Raw genomic sequence first — 21,903 nt, 5'->3', positions numbered from 1 at the left:
TTGCATTGATCATCACTGCACACCTCATTCGGTGCCACCCAGATGAGGATAGGTTTCATCTTGAGTCTGGTTCCTCTCAAGGTTTCTTTATTATGCCATCTAAGAGAGTCACCACCGGCTTTCTCATTAGGGACAAACTTACACATAAAGAACAATCTTATTCATTCTTTCTAACCACATTATCTGGGTAAAGCTGCTTCAAAACAAAATAAATTGGTGCTGCCATGATGAGACCACAAGGGACACCAACCTTCGCACAGAATGTAGGAATGGGACCAGCCCTAAGACAAATTAGAAGAGGCCCATGGAAAGCCTAAGAGGGAGCTGATGCAGTGTGCCACCTCATTGCACCCTGCACAAGAACCGACAATCAACAAAATTCCGATTGGGAATGAGTTGAAAGCACCCTTTCTGATTGACGCCAAAGTTACATTCACCAGCATAGGGAACTTCTCAAACTTTACAGTTCACAAAGCCTCAATAAATAACTGTGGAAGAGATTACAACACATGAAACCCCTGCTGTACTCACCAGACCTTCCAGCGAATTTACTGGGAAGAGACGTTTTATGCAAACTCATCAAAAATACATTGCAAAACTACAGTAGTGTGGGTTACACCTCCTAAGAGTTTAGAACATCAATATGTAGTGCTCAAAGCAGATTAAATTAAAAGCAGACTGGATAAAGTGTATTAGCTGGAAATTGAGGGAAAAGGAGGCATCAGGATTGTGGGAGACATACAATAAGTGGAAACTCTGGCTGAAATACATGCACCCAGACTTTCAAGGAGTCAAAGACTTGCACTATAAAATATGATAAAGGAGAACAAGATGAGGCACATGAAACAGTGTGGGAGGAACAGCTGAATGAACATAAGTATGACATCAAAATATTGGATATGATAATTGGACAGCAAGGAGTGGAAGCCAAAGTAGAACTGCCTGACAAAGTCAAGAACTGGTGCCAGGTGCTGTTCCAAATGTTACCCTAATGATTGGGCAAAATTTTAAATTAAAAGATTTGGGAGCGATAATTAAAGAAGCAGATGAAGAGAGAGAATGGGTACCTTGAAATAATCCATCCATAAATCGGTCACCAGACCAATTTCTAAGAATATTACAAAAAACAGACAAACAAACAGTGGCAACCCACATAATGATGAGAAGACTTCAAAGCTTCGCCCTTTTTCCTCCAAATATACCGTTTATCATTATGGCCGAACAGTTTTTGTTTCGTCAGACCACAGGACATGTCTCCAGAAATTAAGATTTTTTCCCCTCATGTGCAGTTGCAAACTGTAGTCTGGATTTTTTATGGTGGTTTTGACGTAATGGCTTTCTCCTCCCAGAGTAACCTTTCAGCTCATGGCGGTACAGTATTTGTTTTACTGTGGATAATGACACTGTCTTACCAGTTTCAGGCAGCATCTTCATAAGATCTTTTGCTGTTGTCCTGGGGTTGATTTGCACATTTCCCAACAAAAAACTTTCCTCTCTGGGACTCAGAATCCGTCTCCTTTCTGAGCGGTATGATGGTTGTACATGCCCATGTTTTTTATACTTGCATATTATTGTCTGAACGGATGAACGTGGGACCTTCAGGCATCTGGAAATTGCACCTAAGGATGAGCCATACTTGTGGAGGTCAGCAATTCTTTTTCTGACTTTAAAGAAAGTGATAAATATACATAAAAATTCTCCCTCGCTCGATTCTGACATTTAACAAATGCAAAAAATATGGTAATACTTATTGATTTAAAACAGAAAAAGTTTACTCTGATATAATGTATGACAGTAAAGAAAGAAAGAAAGTTCTGAAGTGTATGTAAATATCTGGTTTCAACTGTAAATCAACTTTTTAATGATATTCTAATTATTAAGATGCACATGTATATTCTAGATGCTTAGATCTTCACTCAGTGCTCGAATTGAGTGGGTGCTAGGGGGGATTCGGGACCCCTCCCACAAGGCATTAGGGACCACCATGACAAGTAAAAAAAATAGACTTTGGGGGGTCCCCAAGATTATTTTAGTAAAAATATATGAATTGAATATGAATTAATAATCTGATTAAATTCAAGCAGTTAGGATATGGTACATTTTCGTAAATTATTTATTCACAATCATTCATGTGACATAAGCATGTTTATTTAAATTGTTGTCATGTCTCTTTAAAATGCAAACACCCCCCAACACCTAAAAACCACCATATGCATGATATCATTTACTGCAGGTTTGGCACCGCTACGTGAAGCCCCCTATTAGATAGTGAGTAATAACCCGCCACATTTGGGAAGAGTAAACTTACTGACTTTTTGGAGGGTAATTTTCACTTTCTGTCTTTCTACTATATTTATTTACTTCGTGTCAGGGGTGATGTATTTAATATAAATTACTAATTTTTCATTATTAATAGTTCGGTTATGCAGGGGTGCTCGGACGAAAGCAACCATCATTTAAAGCTAGTAGCCTATAAATCCAGTACATATTTGAGTTTGCACTCAAAAGATGGCCATCGGCTATCAACTGCAACCAAGAAAGGAAGACCACTATGGTCTGTTCTAGGTAAAAAAAAGTTACGCATTAACATGTATGTATCATCTGACATCCTTAAACACTTTCATCGTGTTTTGTGTTACATTGTAAATAGCTGAATCCGACAGAACCCCCCCACCACCCCAACAACTGGGGACCCCAATACTTCACTCAATTCGAGCACTGTCTTCACTAATGAACACAATGTTTGTGTATTTTTTAATTGTCAAAACAATATTTTATTATATTTTATATAGATTTTTAAGCAGGGTTGTCAACTTGTCATCTGCAAAATACAATACAAATGTTGATTTACACAAATTGCTTCACCTTGTATACTCAAATTCTTTTTTTTTTTTTTTTTTTTTTTTTTTTTTTACAGAAACAAACAACCTAGCAGAAGTAAAAGGAGAAATCCCGTATTCAATCCTCAACAAGCAGCTACTTTAAGCTTTAAAATGTCCAAATTAAAGATAATTATTCCCAATATGTGGCTTTTGCTTTTTTTTTTCCTAAGTATACTTTTATACATAAACACTCAGAATTAAGGTTAGTAGTAGTCGATTATCAAAATAATCGTTAGTTGCCACCCTAAACCAAAAGCCCTGTCTCCATAACATGGAATATCCATTATCACAACTGAAAATAGAAGGCATAAAGCCAACAATACATGGATTAGTAAAAGCTGGAGTCCCACAAAGAGCCCATACAACACTCCAATCTTTCCAATCAAAAAAACAAACTCGGATAATAGGCGACTGGTCCATTAATCCCCCTCCTTTTCTCCCTTTATACCCACTCCATTGGTGAAGTCATATCCTCACATGGGTTTTCTTACCACTGCTATGCAGATGACACTTAACTAATCTTTTCTTTCCCGCCATCAGATACCACAGCTTCCGCTCGGATCTCGGCAGCTTGACAGACATATCTTCATGAATGAGTGCTCATCAACCAAAACTCAGCCCCAGCAAAACAGAACTGCTGGTCATCCCAGGTGATTCATCACCAGGTCAAGATCTTCGAAAAACTCTCCATGACTCGCTGCTCGCCCCTTCAGCCACTGCTCGCAACCTTGGGGTAACTATGGACAATGAGTATGTATATTTATATAAAGTTTGTAATCTTGCGTACCAGTGTAGATTTATTCATTTCTAGAGACTCGAAGCACTTTTGTATGTCGCTCTGGATAAGGCCGTCTGCCAAATGACGCAAATGTAAATGTAAATGTAAATTTTAGGCCAGTGAACCAAGCAGTGATGGCAGGGACTCCAGTAGTCCCAGCTCCTCACAAACTACTATTCAATATACCGGAAATCACAAAATGGTATATTTTAATAGACCTCTGCTCAGCCTTTTTCAGTGAAACTTTGCAACCAGAATCACAAGTGCTGTTTGCATTCACATATGAGGGATAAATGTACATCTACTCTAGATAGGATATTGCAAAGTCCATCAATATTCAACCAAGTACCAGCAAGCGATTTGGCGAATCTACAAATTCCAAGCCGATTGTTAATGTATTTTGACAACCTGTTGATTTGCAGTCAAACAAAGGAACAGTGCCTTAAGGACTTGTTGACGATGTTAAAAACATTAGCATAAAATAAAAACAAAGTAAGTAAAGAGAAATTGCTGTTCTGCTAACAAAACTGTGGAGTGCTTAGAAAGAGTACTCAAGGGAACCGTGCGAAAAATATCACCAGCCTACAAGAAAGTCATTCGAAAAGCCCCACAGCCATAAACTGTTAGACCGATGCTGTAGTTTCTTAGTTTGGCAGGTTTGAGTAGACCCTGGATAAGGACAAATAGTACTTCCAATGGAGGGCATTCCACATGAATGCACAGAAAAATTTAATAAATTCTTAAAAGCAAGAGCAGATTTGGAAACATAGCCATTACCAGATGGCAAATCCACCTTTTTTGTTGACGGCTCATGTTACCGCACAAGTAGGAAAAAGGGCAAGCTATGCAGTTGTTATATATGATGTTGATCTGGATTCATTCAGAACAGTTACAAGTGCCACAGTGCCCCAACCATGTTCAGCAAAACTGGCAGAAATAATGGCTCTCACAGCAGCATGTAACATGGAAAAAAGAAAAGCGTGCAAAATTCAGCAATATGGGCCCAAAGAAGTTTTTAAAAAGGATATATATATATATATATATATATATATATATATATATATATATATATATATATATATATATATATATATATATATATATATATATATAGTCATGTCAGTCAGCAAGTTAGAACAAAGTAAACAAAATTCTGCGTGAAACTGGGCAAATCTGCGAAGACATTCAACATGATTCAGCAAGTAGACAATGCTGCAATGAGTCGTTTTCAGTGGCACGTGCAAATAGCAGAACAACCTCACTGAAAGATGACAAGAAAACAGTAAGACCTTCAATGAGCTCAACTGCTGAAAATTTCAAAACCATTCAGCAAAGTGGTACATGATGACACATTACATATATAATATTATTTTTATTATTAGTTATTTTTATTCATTAAATGAACTCACCTTAGACACAAGATCAATGTTAAATCTTCGCCCCTCCTTCAGTAGCGTAGAATACTTTATTTTCTTTTTCACCTCTACCTTCTCTGGGCTTGTTATTGGCTGCTGATCTTTTTGGTTTTCCTTTAACTGGCAGGGCTCATTGCTTTGAGATGTTTGCTCCTTTCCTTCTAAATTCTGTGGGTCAATATCTCCTTCTGTACAAGCATTAAAATCCATGTGTTGGGCTTCTGTATTGCAGCCATTTATCTCCTCAACTGCTGTGAGCAAGCTGTTCATCACGGGAGCCATTGGCTGTTCATCATCCGCAGACTCCTCGCTACAGGTGACAAGACAACAAAAATTAAAAAACCTCTATCGTAATTTTCATTATTCATTATAATACTTCTTTACCAACCATTAAGCATTGTAAAATTTTTTGTCCATGCTAAGTTTTCAACTGATACAGCATTCTACATTATGCAATATAATATTTGAAAATACATGGCATCTTTGCTAATTAATAATAAACATGTTTACTAGCTAGCCTTTTGATTCTTGAGATATTAATAGATAGCATTTCCATTCCACTGATATTATCATACTAATAATTGGTAATGAGGTAAGGAAGTAATTATGAGCCTCGATAAAATAAATCATTACCTTAGTATATTATATTAGTGAAACATTTAGATCTAATAATTGGAGCACTTTTTGTTTGCTCATGGCATGCATTCATTGTGTGCAATGTCAACATTTATTTCGGTCAAGAAGTTGCATTACTTGTCTTATATTAATTATGGTCTTTCAGCACATTCCAAAGAATCTCTCTGGGGTTATGGCCTGGCCAATCCATGTGTAAAATGATGTCTCATTGTACCCGAATCACTTGTTAAGAAATATATAACCAATGTGTAGAAAAAAGTAAAAAGTGATACTGGTAGACTGATGAAGGAGTGTGAACAGCACCCTGATCAGACTAAACAGTCTAATGAACTAAGCTTGGTGAATGTATCTTGAAAGCCTTTAAATTTGAAAATCACCAGTTTGTATGTAGCTCCAAGGGCCAATTTTGGTCAATTTGAGATTCAGTAATGATAAACTGCAAGTCCAAACAGTTATGACAATAAACTTAAGTCACAACCACAGAGTGTTGCATTTGCCAAAATAATGATTCACATGAAGGGTTTTAGTTGATGAAGCCATCTTTCATAAAGAACTGGTAACCACTCTAAAGGTTAGTCAGCAAGCTAGTCCTGTCCACTGCTAGCAACATCTTTTCCAAGACTAAAAAAAACAAACAAATATTTGTGCAAGCAGTAGCATTTGAGATAATATGCAGCTCCTTTGTATGCAGAATGACTTTGCTTGACCACACAGATTTCTCCTCTTTTTGCTCACAGAGGAAGCAGGAGTAAAAAAAAAGCAAAACTGCAATAGGTTGACTTTATAACAGCGGAAGATTGACACCATTCTGTAGAGTTCAACCTGCGTTTGTCTTTGAACAGCAGCTAAAAGACTCTGGTTAGCATGGGATGCTGGCTCTGTAGAAGGACAAAGGAATCATTACTAGACTAGATTACTAGACATGACTAGAGCCACTGACTGGCTTTCTTGGATATGGCTGTCCACCTAGCAAAGAATTACCTGCAGGCTTGGCTATATGCAGAACTCTCTGCCAGAAAGCAAATACAAAAATATTTGGTTTAAGTTAAACTTAAGTCTATGCTTGAAAAGAGAGTAACTGAAAAGTAGTACAGCCATTGGATCAGCCATAGGAAACTAAAACTGACAGCTGAGTCCATTTTTCTGTTGTTTAAAATACCACATACCAGTTCTTGTGGCTCACTGACTATCCTTGTAGGTTTGTACATTTTTGGATGTCATCAAGCACAGATTGCTCACACTAAAAATGCAATGTGAATGAGACAGAGCCTAGCAAACAGGCTTTTTGCAAAATAAAAGCTATTGTGTATAAGCATTTCAATTATCCAAAACTCTTGATGATGGTGCTGGCTGCATTATTATCAAAACCACTGTTCTCAGATAGAAGGTATCTCCCCGGTCCACCCTTTATTTGAAAAAAGCAGTATTTAAATAGAGTGAATAGATAAGGCAGGAGGAAAAACTACCTGGCATAATCGAATATTACTATTGAGGGACAGCACAGAGGGCTATGTCCCATAGTGAGATCATTCATGCAATCAGCGAACCAGGGTTACGCTTACCTAAAAATGTACAATGCGTAAGATCAGATGATATAATATGTGCTATTCTATTTATGTTGCAATTAGTTTTGCATCTATTGTTAGTGTCATATATAAAATAGTAATTCAAAGAATCTAAAATATTTTTGATGAATAATGACACAAAGTCTTACAAGAAAATGTTAGACTACTGCGATCAAAAACTGCATAATCACTCACAAGGTTAATTTTGGAGATGAATTTATATACATATAATCAAGGAATGATACAATGATAATTTGAACAAAGTGTTTTAAAACATTATAACTGCTGCATTATAAATATATATATAGAATACTTTGTAGAAAAGTGTCCACAACTGCATTGGTCTGATGCTGCATTTTGAAGAAAAAAATTAAGATCAGGATATCAAAAACATTATGAAAGAAAAAAAGCAATACCTGACATAAGAGAATACTTCCAGATTTGAGATGGAAGAGTCTACAGAACTAAGAAAAACAACTTCTTCTCCATTCTCGATTTGATCACTACATTCCTGTACGGAGTTGGTACTTGGAGTTTCTTGCTGCGCCTAAAGACAACAAACCAAAACAGTATCAGCTGCTAATCAAACCCTTCAAGCTAACCTGGAGCTTAGACACTACCTGAAGAATATGTTTCTGCTAAAGTTTAATTTATTTATTTTTATCTTTTAACAATGGACATTGTCTCAAGTAAAGAATAAAAACCTTGTACTCCTCAATCCACAACAGCAGACTGTTGAATGTAAAGCTGGCCCAATTTCCAGCATAGTAGCTCCTCCTGTAATAGATAAAAGACCACCTCATTAGATTTTATTGCATAAACACTAATAAAAACAAACAGTGCTTTTATGTTCCTGATAAAAAAAAAGTTCTGTGTTCCTCCATTATAATATCACAACAGTTTGTTAACAAATAAATTACAGCCGCTCACACAAAAAAGAACCCACAATTTGTCTGCAATAAATTGAAACTGACAAAGAATTTGCTGTCCATTATTGTTTCCATATTTAACAAAACATTTACTTTGCTTTTGATTTAATTAAATTAAATAAAAAAAAATAGCATTGACAAATTTGTTGGTACTTTTAAAAAAAACTTTTATAATTTGATAATAGTGATGCTTTATACTAATCTTTTTTTTTTTTTTTTTTTTTTTTTGGTATTACACACATCATTCTTGTAGTCACTCTGCTTTTTTGGTATTTATGTGTACACCACAGTAAACATGGACCTAAGAAAACAAAGTAAATTGCTATAGCTATGAACATGGTCCATTAAGCCAATGTCCATAACTATTTACATAAGCATTTACCTGAATTTATACTGGACTGGATTTATACCGAATTTAAAAAAAAAATAAAATAAAGAAAAAAAAAAAATTATTGCTCTTCAAATTTACATGAGAAATTTTACAAGAGCAGGCTCCTGAGCAATTATACTATATTCATACTGTTCAATATTTTATGTAAAAACTAGAACTTAAAATCAATCTATTGTAAGGTAATAACAGTAAAAAAAAATAATAATATTTAACTAATATTCAACTACCACACATTAATATTTGATTTGATACCCCCCCACCACCACCACCACCACCCCACACACACACACACACACACACACACACACACACACACACACACACACACACACACACACACACACACACATTTCACTCTCCTGCCATCTGGAAAGAGGTACAGAAGCATTTGGGTCCTTACATCCATACTATGTAATAGTTTCTTTCCAAAAGCCATGATACTCTCTACACGAACTACATGAAGGGACTAGTCTCACACACACACACACACACACACACACACACACACACACACACACACACACACACACACACACACTCACACACAAACACAAACACACACACATCAATGGCAAAAAACAACACTAAACTGTTTGGATAAAATTGCTGTTTGTACACTTGTTGAAAGTAACAAGTTGAACCTTTCAAGATGGCGAAAAAAGGCAGCCTTGGCACAACTCTTAACATCTGGCAGTTCAGTACAGTAACTATTTCACTAGTTTTTACAAACCCAAAAGGTTTTTTGGAGATCTTAGTTGGAGGAGCAGCTGCTCTGTATGGAACATGGAGGAGACACAGACAGGGAAGCGTGCCATGCAGTAGCAAAGCTACAACAGCAGGGATTTAGAACTGTGCTCTCATCAATTCACTTTGCGAATCTCCCCTCACTGCTGAAACAAAATGGACTTCTTGCTTCTTCTTAACAAAACAAAGACTCTGCAAGCAATTTTTTAAAAGTTACATGGATTCTCAGTAGTATTGAGATTAGGACTTTAACTGGGCCACTGTAGGACATTTATCTTTTTGTTCTTGAGCACCTACAATGTTGCTTTAGCCCAGTTTTTGAAATCATTGTCTTGCTGTAAGGTGAATTTACTCTCAAACTGTAGGAGTGTCTACAGGCATGAGAAGTGTTAGGTTGGCAGCATACATACACTTTGAGTTGTGGCAAAAAGCTCTATATTGGTCTCACATCTGACCACAAAACAAGAGAGAGACAATTTCTTGAATATTTATCCAACTGTGCTCACTGGAATATGCATACATTCAAATATTATTTTGTTCCCACCCTTTTCCAGATCTATACTTCGACTACTTATGCAAGCAAGATATTTCCTTTTTTTTTTATACAAATATTTTCCAACAAAAACAGTCAACTTAAAATATCTGATTTTCAAATGAAGTATTTTAAAATAAAATAGTGAACAGACTGACATTTCTCATAGGTCTGCAAACATTTACAAAGCAGTGTATATTTCAGCTGTCAACGATTCTTTTACCACTTAACCGATGCAAACACAAAAAAGAAATTGCTAAAATATCTGGAATTGCGTTAAGAACTGTTCAGTGGTTTATTAAAACCTGGAACGATATTGGCAAACTGACAATATCAGTTTTTTTTTTTTTTTTTTTTTTTTACAGAGGTCAATACAATATCTTGACCAAAAATTATGAACTCTGGGTTAAAAAAAAAAAAAAAAAAAAAAAAACAGGGGAAAAAGTGTATGTTGTTTGAATGAAGTTACCTTCATTCATTTATTACCTTCCTGCCATGGCCCAGCAAATGATACAACCCTGTGAAATCCAGTGCTTAGGATGAGGGAGCATATAATATGCCCATCCATACTGCTTATGGTATAAAGTTCCACAGGTTCAACAAGTCCTAAGTTCTCAAACTTGGTGGTGAGTTTGTAGAAAATTATAGTGCTGAGATATAATCAGGTGAAAAAAAGCTTGTAAAGCTTGAAGTTGAAGGGGTGATGATAAATTTAATTAGTGATTATGCTCCACAAGTGGGTTGTGAGATGGAGGAGAAGGAAAAATTCTGGAGTGAGTTAAATGAAGTGCAGATTTTAATGGGCATGTTGGTAAAGGGAACAGAGGTGATGAGAAGATGATGAATATGTATGGCCTTAGGGAGAGGAATGTGGAAGGGCAGATGGTGGTAGATTTTGCAAAAATTATGGCAATGGCAGTGGTGAACACTTATTTTAAAAAGAAGGAAGAGCAGAGGGACCGAGCTGGGAAGGATGTGCTGCAAATTAGAGCAATAAATGATGGAGATGAAAATGTGTTGACTAGTGAGGGGAGTGTGTTGAGAAGATAGAGGGAGTATTTTGAGAAGCAGATGAATGGGGAAAATATGAGCGAGAAGATTTGATGTGGAGATGCTGAAGCAGGAAGTGGACAGGATTAGTAAGGAGGAAGTGAGAGCAGCGATTAAGAGGATGAAGAGTGGAAAGTCGGTTGGACCAGATAACATACCAGTAGAAGTGTGGAGATGTTTACAAGAGATTCTGGAAGGTGAGAGGATGCCTAAGGAATGGAGAAGGGGTGTGCTGGTACCAATTTTTAAGAATAAGGATTATATGCAGAACTGCAATAACTATATGAGAATAAAATTGATCAGTCACACCATTAAGTTATGGGAAAGAGTAGTGGAAGCCTGGCTGAGGAAAGAGCTGACCATCTGTGAGTATGGTTTCATGCTGAGGAAGAGCACAACAGATGCATTATTTGCTTTGAGAATTTGATGGAGAAGTATAGAGAAGGTCAGATGGAGTTGCATTGTGAGTTTGTGGATTTAGAGAAAGCATATGACAGGGTGCCAAAAGAAGAGTTTGCTATTGTATGAGAAAGTCAGGGTTGTCAGAGAAGTATGTGAGGGTGGTGCAGGACATGTATGGGGACAGTGTGACAGCACTGAGTGTGCAGTAGGAACGACAGACTGGTTGAAGGCGGAGGTGAAACTGCATCAAGGATCGGCTCTAAGCCCTTTCCTGCTTGCTGTGGTGATGGACAGGTTGACATACAAGGTCAGACAGAAGTCTCCATGGACTATGATTTTTTTTGGATGATATTGTGATTTGTGGTGAGAGTAGATGCAGGTTGAGTAGAGCCTGGAGAGCTAGAGGGAAGGGGAATGAAAGTCAGTAGGAGTAAGACACAGTACATGTGTGTGAAAGAGAGGGAGAGTGCAGACAGGGTGGAGTAAATGGAGAAGAGTGGCAGGAGTGATTTGTGATAGAAGGGTTTATAGGACTGTGGTGAGACCTGCTATGGTGTGTGGTTTAGAGCAGGGGTCGGCAACCCGCGGTTTCGGAGCCGCATGCGGCTCTTTCATCCCTCTTCTGCGGCTCCCTGTGGCTTTGGAAAATAAATGAGTATTTAATTAAAATGTATTTTATTTTAGTTCGTTAGTTTTTTAAATGTAATTCTAAATTTGAAGATTTTGGTGATCTTGTAAAATCTAAATAAAACGTGTTAAAGTTTTTTGTCGCTCTTCATATGCGTCACAACCGCTAATGTGCGACACCCACCGGCACGCGACTTCTTAAACTTTGGTTGACGGCACACAGAAGAGGACGGCATTTTTGGTTTGCTGCCGGTGGATAATTTATGTTCGGCGTTCTTTTCATAAATTCTTTTCAACCTTCAACCCAATGTCTTTTTTTAAAGAGTTAAAAAAACATTTTGTTGCATGCAGAAATGTAATTTCATTCTCTCTGCAGTTCATTGATTTCATAAATGCAACACATTATGGTTTGATTATACATAGCATAAAGGCAAAAAAAAAAAAAAAAACGTTACATGTAGTGTTATTTCAATTTAAATGTCAAAAGGGTTTTGTGGCTCCCAGTGTTATCTTTTCTGTGGGAAACAGGTCCAAATGGCTCTTTGTGTGGTGAAGGTTGCCGACCCCTGGTTTAGAGACAGTGGCACTGAATAAAAGACAGGAGATGGAGCTGGAGGTAGCAGAGCTGAAAATTAGAAACGAGTTCATTAGAAGGACAGCAGGCATGAGACAAGGTGACGGAGGATAGATTGAGATAGAGTGGACATGTGCAGAGGAGGGACATGGGGTATATTGGTGGAAGAATACAGAGGATAAAGCCACTACGAAGGAGGAAAAGAGAAAGACCATCAAAGAGGTTTAAAGATGTAGTGAGGGAAGACATGCAGGTAGTTGGCTTGAAAGAGGCAGATGGAGGGGACGGGGGGGCGGGGGCGGGGGGGTATGGAAACGGAAGATCTGCTGTGGTGACCCCTGACCCCTGGCTAAAAGTAGTAGAAGTATTTGGGAACACATGTCACACATGTAACTGTGGTTCTATGAAACCCCAGACAATCAAATACATTTTTTCACTGGTGGCCTATACCAGTGTTGCAGAACATGGCTATATGATGACAACATTTACTGACTGCTGTGTCATTCGTAACTTTGTTGGAACATTTGGCCGAAAAGCTCATATACAAAAGAAGGCATCCACAGATTCAGTTTCACACAGCCTTTGGCAGTTAACTTGGTTTAAGGACCAATAATGTGTAAGTGCCAACTTACCTGTCTAAGTGCAGAACTCTCTGTCCCACTCGTGAGCATGCAGCAGCAATGACAGACTCAGTAAGGCCTAGAAATAAATGAAGATGTCACTGAGCCTTAGCGGATTTTAAGATTACTCTACTTTTGGGCAAAAAAAGGTCACAAAATTAGATTTTTTTTAAATTTATATTTATTTAAGGAAAAGACCATCGAAATAAAATGTGATATTCTCTTCACCTGAGAGAAAAACTCCTCACATTTGGGCAATTGATTGTAACATTAATTATGAGTTCATAGTTAACACCTCAATCTAAAACCATGAACAGAGGGGCCCCTGTGTCATTTGTCACAGTTGTTCCGAAAGAGAGTAACTTGAACAAGAGGTAGACTTATAATTGGCAGGTCAGATCAATCTCGCTTTATGGAGACTATGTCGTACCCTCTAAACCAGGGGTGTCAAACTCAAATTCACAGTGGGCCAAAATTAAAAACTGGGACGAAGTCATGGGCCAAACTCAAATAAAAAATAAAAAAATTGACTGCAATTGTGCATGTTTTCCCTTCTCTCCAGATATGTAATGTTAAACCTTTTCATATGGAAACAAACTTTAGTTTTGCATAAACAATGAATCTGGGACAACCAAAGTTTAATATTATAAACACATGAGAAATTAAATTTGAAATAAAACACACATCAGTGGTATTCGTTTCTCATTATGTCTCTCTCTCTCTCTCTCTCTCTCTCTCTCTCTCTCTCTGTAGCCTTTTAAATTCCTTTTTAATGTAAATCTTTTTTCACAGGCCAACAACAAAACAACCAAAAATAATAATAATTTCCTTCAGTTAAAAAAATCAATCTTTCAACTATTAACAGTCCATGCCTTAGAGTGGAAATAGTGCATAAAGATGTGAAAAATTTTACACTCTGATTTACTCTGATGCACATTGGTTAAAACCAGATACCTGGCATCTTTTCTTAGATGCAAGTGTCTTCTTAGATGCAATGTCTGGGTTTAGGCTCTGAGCTGAGGAAATACTCAGGATTGAGTGAAGGTGTTCATCAGTGAGACTCCTGAGTGGGGTTTTGTTCATCTTCATTAAAGAGCTGCTGCCGAACATAGAAAACGTTTGAGCAGCTTGGGCACGGAGTTGGAGCAGTGTGTCGGTGAGGAAACATGGAAACTGTGCAGCACACACAGAGTCGTACTTTGACTTGAGCGTGTCACTACACTGGAGTTCAATCAGCTCCACAAACGGATTACTGAGCAGTTCAAATCTGCATTTCTGGGCTTCAAAGTCGGTAAATCGCAGGGTAAATTCAGCACTGAGTACGCAGAGTTTTTCAGCGGTGTCGACTGACGCACCAACGCACTAACAAAGCATTCTGGGATTTGTAGTATTAGCGGTGTATACTGGCGGGCCAGCTCTAATACACATTTGATATTATCTCGCGGGCCAAATATGATACACCAGATTTGGCCTGCGGGCCTGAGTTTGACACCCCTGCTCTAAACTCATAAAGAATGTTAAATTGTGGTGGAAATTTTCCGCCATTTTAGGCTTTTTCCGTTAGGGGTCGACACAGCGGTTCAGCCGCATGTTAGATTTGGCACGTTTTTACGCTGGATGCCCTTCCTAATGCAACCCTCCCCATTTATCCAGGCTTGGGACCGGCACTAAGAGTGGTTGGGGTTGGTTCCCTGACCGGGGTTCGAACCCGGGCCGCAGCGGTGAGAGCGCCGCATCCTAACCATTATTTTTATTGAATAGTTGGGGGAATGTTGTTTTGTTTCACTGTGCACTGCTCTGTATATGGTTGAAATGACAATAAAGTAGTGTTAATGTTATAATATATAACAATATATAATATTCTATAATATTATAGTATATATAAAATTTTTTCTTTTTATGATTTACATTTTTTGTATACAGTCAACCCCCGATAATCCGCGGCTCGGAAAATTTGCGGATTCTCATTTGGAACCTAACTAACAGCAAGTTGTGGATTATCTAAAAATGTGCAGGAATCTGCAGCGGGACCAAATGTTCAGGAACGTTAGGAATAACATTTTAAACTATGTTTTCACTAACAAATTTTATAAAAATTTTTTAAACACTATTGTATTAAAGTGGCATAATGTCTAGATGAATTCACTTAGGTGCCATAAAGGCTGTGGGGGTGCATCCAGAATTCGTGGATTTTCTGAACCTGGAGGTTCTATGAACATGACCCCTAGTGTTCCGGGGGACCACTGTACCACAATAAAGGTGTACGTTGCTTTAAGAACGTTCAAAATACGGTGCAGCACGACACTATTTATAAGGGGGTCCCTTTTTACTGTTGCACTGGTTAGTGCATGTGTTACTAAGCATGACCGTGAAGTCTAGAAGAATAGACATTGAGAGTAGAGACCTGCACTCCCGTGGGACCCGACGCAAATGAGTGCAGCGCGGGACAATATTTGATGGGTGAATGCGGGTGCAGGTGGTAAAGTACTCGTGTGTGTGGGTTGCGGGAGAATAAAAATGTGGAAGGTGGCAGCTCAGTGAGTAAAGCATTGGCCTCTGGATCAGATGGTAACAAGTTCAAATCTCAGCACCACCAAGCTACCACTGTTGGGCCCTTAGTGGACCCATGGTGGTAAAATAGGGCATTCTAAGTCAATCTAATGCAGTATTTTGTATCTCAATCAGTAGAATATGTGATTACTACACGGTCATGCATGAAAAAAATACTCTCTATTTACTGTGAACCCGGTATAAACTTGGAAAATACTGTGATATACATTTTAGTCATACTGCTTAGCACTACAATAAAGCCACGTTGACACACCCCCATGGGTGTTGATAAGCAACTGCCTCTATTTGCTAGCGCATAAAAACAAAGGATTCGGTAAAATATTGTCAAGAATTTGTTGTATTATGTAGCACCAGGGTCCTGGAGAAACGCTGTCTCGTTTCACTGTGAAATGACAATAAAAGATACTTGACATGACTTGAATTTACAATCATGCTCTATATGGGGGTAATCAATGAGTCCCATAGTAACTGGGTCTCATTGAATGCCCAATTACTCCAAGAGCTGAAGCCAATGGTTAGTTCCAGTTCTGTAATGACTAGAAAACTGGATTTGATAAGAAAAGGTACTAACAGAAACCAATATCCGAAGAAAAATCTACTCAGTATTAAATTCATGACTCCCCCTTTTGGGTTTTGCATGTCACAAAAAGATGCCCAGGTTAGAAATACAATGAATTTCCTGGGTAAACAACTGCACATTTTTGACCATAGTACAGATTTAGAAGGGAATTAATAATAATCTCAATTTTCAATCCTTTTTAAGTCTGGTTCCTCTCATTGCTTCTCATGGGTCTTCCTTGCCACTGCTTACAATCTCGCCAACAGTTTTTTTTTTTCCCAGCCTAATCATGGTCACCTTTTTTTGGAACTGACACCTTTGTGGACTACATATCAGGAAGTCCAATGAACAGATACTAAATGAAAATTCAACATTTTAAATCAACCACAGACCATTATCTCTTATATTTCTAATGAAATAAGGAAAAAGGTATATACCTGGCCATTAACCTGCATATTAACTGGTAAATAACCTCTATACCATGTACATGTAGTAAAATTTACATTAAAGATGGTTGCATAGTATATACATAGTAAGTATATATATATATATATATATATATATATATATATATATATATATATATATATATATATATATATACACACATACAAACACATATACACTAGGGATGCACCGAAATGAAAATTCTTGGCCGAAACCGAAAAAGAGGAAAGCAAGGCCGAAAACCGAAACACAGCAAGAAATTATGCCAATTATTATTACCATTGCATTTATGGATATGACTGTGTACTAACCTTACTAAAATCAATGCATTTCAATTTTTGTTTCAAAGAATAAATCAATTACAAATTATGAAAATATTTATTTAGAGCACATTGCAACAATGCACAGAATAAAATAAAAAAAAATTCAAACCTACATGTTTAACTTAAATGCACTCATGTGTACATTAAATAATAATGTACAGGCCCTCTGGCCTGCTGAAAGGTTGTAAAATTAAATATGTTCTTTTATAAAAACAAAGTGCATTCAGAACAAGTGCAACTGCTTAAAGAAACTTCCTTGCCTTTTTAAAAACGTCCAACAGTGCGCATGCTCGGAGGGGTTTTGCTTTTCTGTGCTGCGTTCCCCTCCTATTCAGCATAGCGATCGGATGTTTGGATTTCAGGTGATAAATTAAACCCGACGTGGAGAAAGTCTTTGCAGACGCACCCCTTCTTGAAATTTCAGCATTACATGTTTTGCAAATCGCTAATCGTGGGTCTTTCTCCAAGATATGCTGAAATAGCACGTCACTGCATTCTTCCGGTATAACTGCGTGTGTGTGTGTGTGTGCGTGCGTGTGTGCGTGCGTGTGAGACCGAGGATTATGTGCTCATATTTTCTGATGCTCATTTCTAAGTTTCTTTGACTAACCCAAAATGCTGTTGCCAAGAAAAATAAAAAAGCACGAGTTTTGGAAACCTGTCTGTGCTTATATGATTTCTGTTGCAACTGGAGTTAGCGAGCTCTCCCATGACCCAGACTCAACGCGTTACAACGGCTTGTATATAAACAGTAGCCGACCAAGTAAGTCATTGTTCACTGTCTTCCTCCTTCCTTTCACAACTATTTCTCTCGGAAGTTTATCTTTTGGCATCGCCGTGCGTTTAAAAATCAACACCGGTGAAGTTTTTCCTCCCGATGCCGTGCAGCTCAGAACACCGGTGAGGTGCGTTTTTTCGTTTCGGTTCCGAAATTTCATTGGTCTAATGTTATGTGGCTCAGTTTTTTGGCTTGAAGTTTGTAAAACCGGGAAAAACCCCAGGAAAAATCCAGTAATTAGGGGTTCAAAACGTGGGAAAAAAGTAGCGGCTTATAGTCCGAAAAATACGGCGTGTATATATGTTTGTATATATATATACACACATATACACATATATACACACACACACACTGGAGATCAAAATTAGAGAACAATTTATAAACAATTGAACAATTCTGAAATAATGTCATCTTCACTCCTCAACAGTTGAAGGAGTTTTTGTCCTGTCTATACCATGCTGATCAAAATTAGAGAACACTTTTAGATACCTCCCAGTTATTGGTGTTAATCTGGCACCTGGTGCTAATTTCCTTGATTATCTGTCAACCCCTATTTAACTGGCAGCCTAACTTCCAGTTTCACTGACTCTGCAAGATGGTGGGCCGTTCTAAAGTGACTGAAAGCCTCTGGCAGCAGGTTGTCCAGATGACCCTATCAGCCATAGCAAGACAAGTTGGTAGTTCCAAATCTGTGATTTCAAAAATATTGAATCTGTACAACATCACAAACTCATTCAAGTCCACCAAGAAGGCTGGTCGTCTACGGAAGACAAATACAAGAGAGGACAGTACTGCGGAGGATCTCAATGGGCAATTCTTTCCACACTGCAGCTGGAGTTGCTCACCAGTTCAGCGCTGAACAGAGTAAGGATCTGTCTCTTCATACAGTGTCTCGACGTTTAAGAGCATTTGGACTGAAAGCCCACTCTGCAGTGACCAAACCTCTCATTAGCAGAAAGAATCAAAAGGCTAGACTAAGGTTTGCTGAGGAGCATGTTGTGTGGACAGAGGAGAACTAATCCAAAGTTCACTTCAGTGATGAAAGCAAGTTTAATTTATTTGGGTCCGATAGGAAACATTATTTTCGGCGACAAACTGGAGAAAGACTGAACCCAAAGTGTGTAAAGAAGTCAGTGAAAAGTGGAGGAGGAAAAGTGTCATGTTTTGGGGCATGTTTTCTGCAGCAGGAGTTGGGCCTCTTATGCAGCTACATGGCAAAGTGATTGCAAATGTTTATCAGAACCTTCTTCAACAACATTTGGTTCCTTCCCTGCGTTCATCACCCAATCAGCCCGCAGTGTTCATGCAGGACAACACTCCATGTCACACAGCAAAACGGGTAAAGCAGTTCCTTGAAACTGAAAACATTGAAATAATGACATGGCCTGCCAGAGTCCTGATCTCAACACACAATATATATATACACACACAGTGGGTACGGAAAGTATTCAGACCCCCTTAAATTTTTCACTCTTTGTTATATTGCAGCCATTTGCTAAAATCATTTAGGTTCATTCTTCTTCCTCATGAATGTACACATAGCACCCCATACTGACAGAAAAACACAGAATTGTTGACATTGTTGCAGATTTATTAAAAAAGAAAAACTGAAATATCACATGGTCCTAAGTATTCAGACCCTTTGCTCAGTATTTAGTAGATGCCCCCTTTTGATCTAATACAGCCAGGAGTCTTTTTGGGAAAGATGCAACAAGTCTTTCACACCTGGATTTGGGGATCCTCTGCCATTCCTCCTTGCAGATCCTCTCCAGTTCTGTCAGGTTGGATGGTAAACGTTGGTGGACAGCCATTTTTAGGTCTCTCCAGAGATGCTTAATTGGGTTTAAGTCAGGGCTCTGGCTGGGCCATTCAAGAACAGTCACGGAGTTGTTGTGAAGCCACTCCTTCGTTATTTTAGCTGTGTGCTTAGGGTCATTGTCTTGTTGGAAGGTAAACCTTCGGTCCAGTCTGAGGTCCAGAGCACTCTGGAGAAGGTTTTTGTCCAGGATATCCCTGTACTTGGCCGCATTCATCTTTCCCTCGATTGCAACCAGTCGTCCTGTTCCTGCAGCTGAAAAACACCCCCACAGCATGATGCTGCCACCACCATGCTTCACTGTTGGGACTGTATTGGACAGGTGATGAGCAGTGCCTGGTTTTCTCCACACACACCGCTTAGAATTAAGGCCAAAAAGTTCTATTTTGGTCTCATCAGACCAGAGAATCTTATTTCTCACCATCTTGGAGTCCTTCAGGTGACTCTCAAACTCCATGCGGGCTTTCATGTGTCTTACACTGAGGAGAGGCTTCCGTCGGGCCACTCTGCCATAAAGCCCCGACTGGTGGAGGGCTGCAGTGATGGTTGACTTTCTACAACTTTCTCCCATCTCCTGACTGCATCTCTGGAGCTCAGCCACAGTGATCTTTGGGTTCTTTTTTACCTCTCTCACCAAGGCTCTTCTCCCCCGATAGCTCAGTTTGGCCGGACGGCCAGCTCTAGGAAGGGTTCTGGTCGTCCCAAACGTCTTCCATTTGAGGATTATGGAGGCCACTGTGCTCTTAGGAACCTTAAGTGCAGCAGAAATCTTTTTGTAACCTTGGCCAGATCTGTGCCTTGCCACAATTCTGTCTCTGAGCTCTTCAGGCAGTTCCTTTGACCTCATGATTCTCATTTGCTCTGACATGCATTGTGATCTGGAAGGTCTTATATAGACAGGTGTGTGGCTTTCCTAATCCAGTCCAATCAGTATAATCAAACACAGCTGGACTCAAATGAAGGTGTAGAACCATCTCAAGGATGACCAGAAGAAATGGAAAGCACCTGAGTTAAATATATGAGTGTCACAGCAAAGGGTCTGAATACTTAGGACCATGTGATATTTCAGTTTTTCTTTTTTAATAAATCTGCAACAATGTCAACAATTCTGTGTTTTTCTGTCAATATGGGGAGCTGTGTGTACATTCATGAGGAAGAAGAATGAACTTAAATGATTTTAGCAAATGGCTGCAATATAACAAAGAGTGAAAAATTTAAGGGGATCTGAATACTTTCCGTACCCACTGTGTGTGTGTGTGTATATATATATATATATATATATATATATATATATATATATATATATATATATATATATATATATATATATATATATAAGGGACGGTGCTTTGAGGATTGGGCAGTAGTCGAAGGCAGGGGCCTGCTTAGACTTCTGCCCCCGCGACCCGAATTACGGATAAGCGGGAGAAAATGAATGAATGAATATATATATATATATATATATATATACACACAGTATGTACACACACACACACACACACACACTATAATATACAGATTTGTATTTGTTTGCTAAGAACAAACATTTCCTGCTATAAAATGCTGGTACCACGCAGAGATACTTGGCAAAAAATAATAGACTGTGGCTGGCAGGACTTCAATGACTGAGCAAAGCCCTTTCAGTAGGAATTGTATGTGATCATAATTTATTCTTCATTTTCAAAGAATAATCCAAAATGCAATCTATGTCTGGCCGTTGAAAGTCATTTTCTGGTGTTATTTATAGCCAGAGTTAAAAGGCAAGAAGAGAAAGCCAGCTACTTCCGTTCTCCTCCCCTTTCCCACTTTCTAGCTCCTTCTTTCAGTCAGCGTTTTCTTTCTTCTATTCCTCATATTTGTTTCTCCCAAATTAGATTAGGGATATTTATGAATGAAATCTCTTATGATTACCAAGTTAAATTTCATGCCTCATGTTATCAACCTAAAGTAGTCACACATGTACAGTACCCTAACATATTGCTAACAATAGTAACATATAGGGCTGGAATTTTTTTTGACAGTTAAAAATTATTTAATTTTTTCTTAAATCACTGCATTGCAATTTTAAATAAAAATGTTGAAATGTATCCAATCAGATACATTAGCAGTTCACCAATGACAGAATAATTAAGAGACAATAGTGTCCGACCACATGATGGTGTGCCTGATTAACTGCTCACATGTGAGAGCATTCTAAAGGAAGAAATGTAATGTTGAAATAGCGTCTAACATCACGGATAGCTCTTTAGGTCAGAATGGCCTTG

General features: G+C 38.3%; 1 protein-coding gene across 1 annotated transcript in view; it reads right to left on the bottom strand.

Annotated features, from left to right (window-relative positions):
* Window positions 1-21,903, bottom strand: part of chm (CHM Rab escort protein) — a 73,548-nt gene that overhangs the window by 42,609 nt on the left and 9,036 nt on the right. The window contains exons 2-5 of the mRNA XM_083565134.1: window positions 13,158-13,224; window positions 7,981-8,053; window positions 7,693-7,823; window positions 5,070-5,385 (exon numbers count right to left, since the gene is read on the bottom strand). Of these exons, the coding sequence (XP_083421260.1) occupies window positions 5,070-5,385; window positions 7,693-7,823; window positions 7,981-8,053; window positions 13,158-13,224 (587 nt within the window). The remainder of the gene's footprint in view (window positions 1-5,069; window positions 5,386-7,692; window positions 7,824-7,980; window positions 8,054-13,157; window positions 13,225-21,903) is intronic.

The sequence above is a fragment of the Silurus aristotelis genome, assembly GCF_946808225.1.
Source record: "Silurus aristotelis genome assembly, chromosome: 16".
Lineage (NCBI taxonomy): Eukaryota > Metazoa > Chordata > Actinopteri > Siluriformes > Siluridae > Silurus > Silurus aristotelis.
The sequence above is the reverse complement of the archived record's forward strand: the minus strand, read 5'-3'. Positions and strand labels throughout refer to the sequence as shown.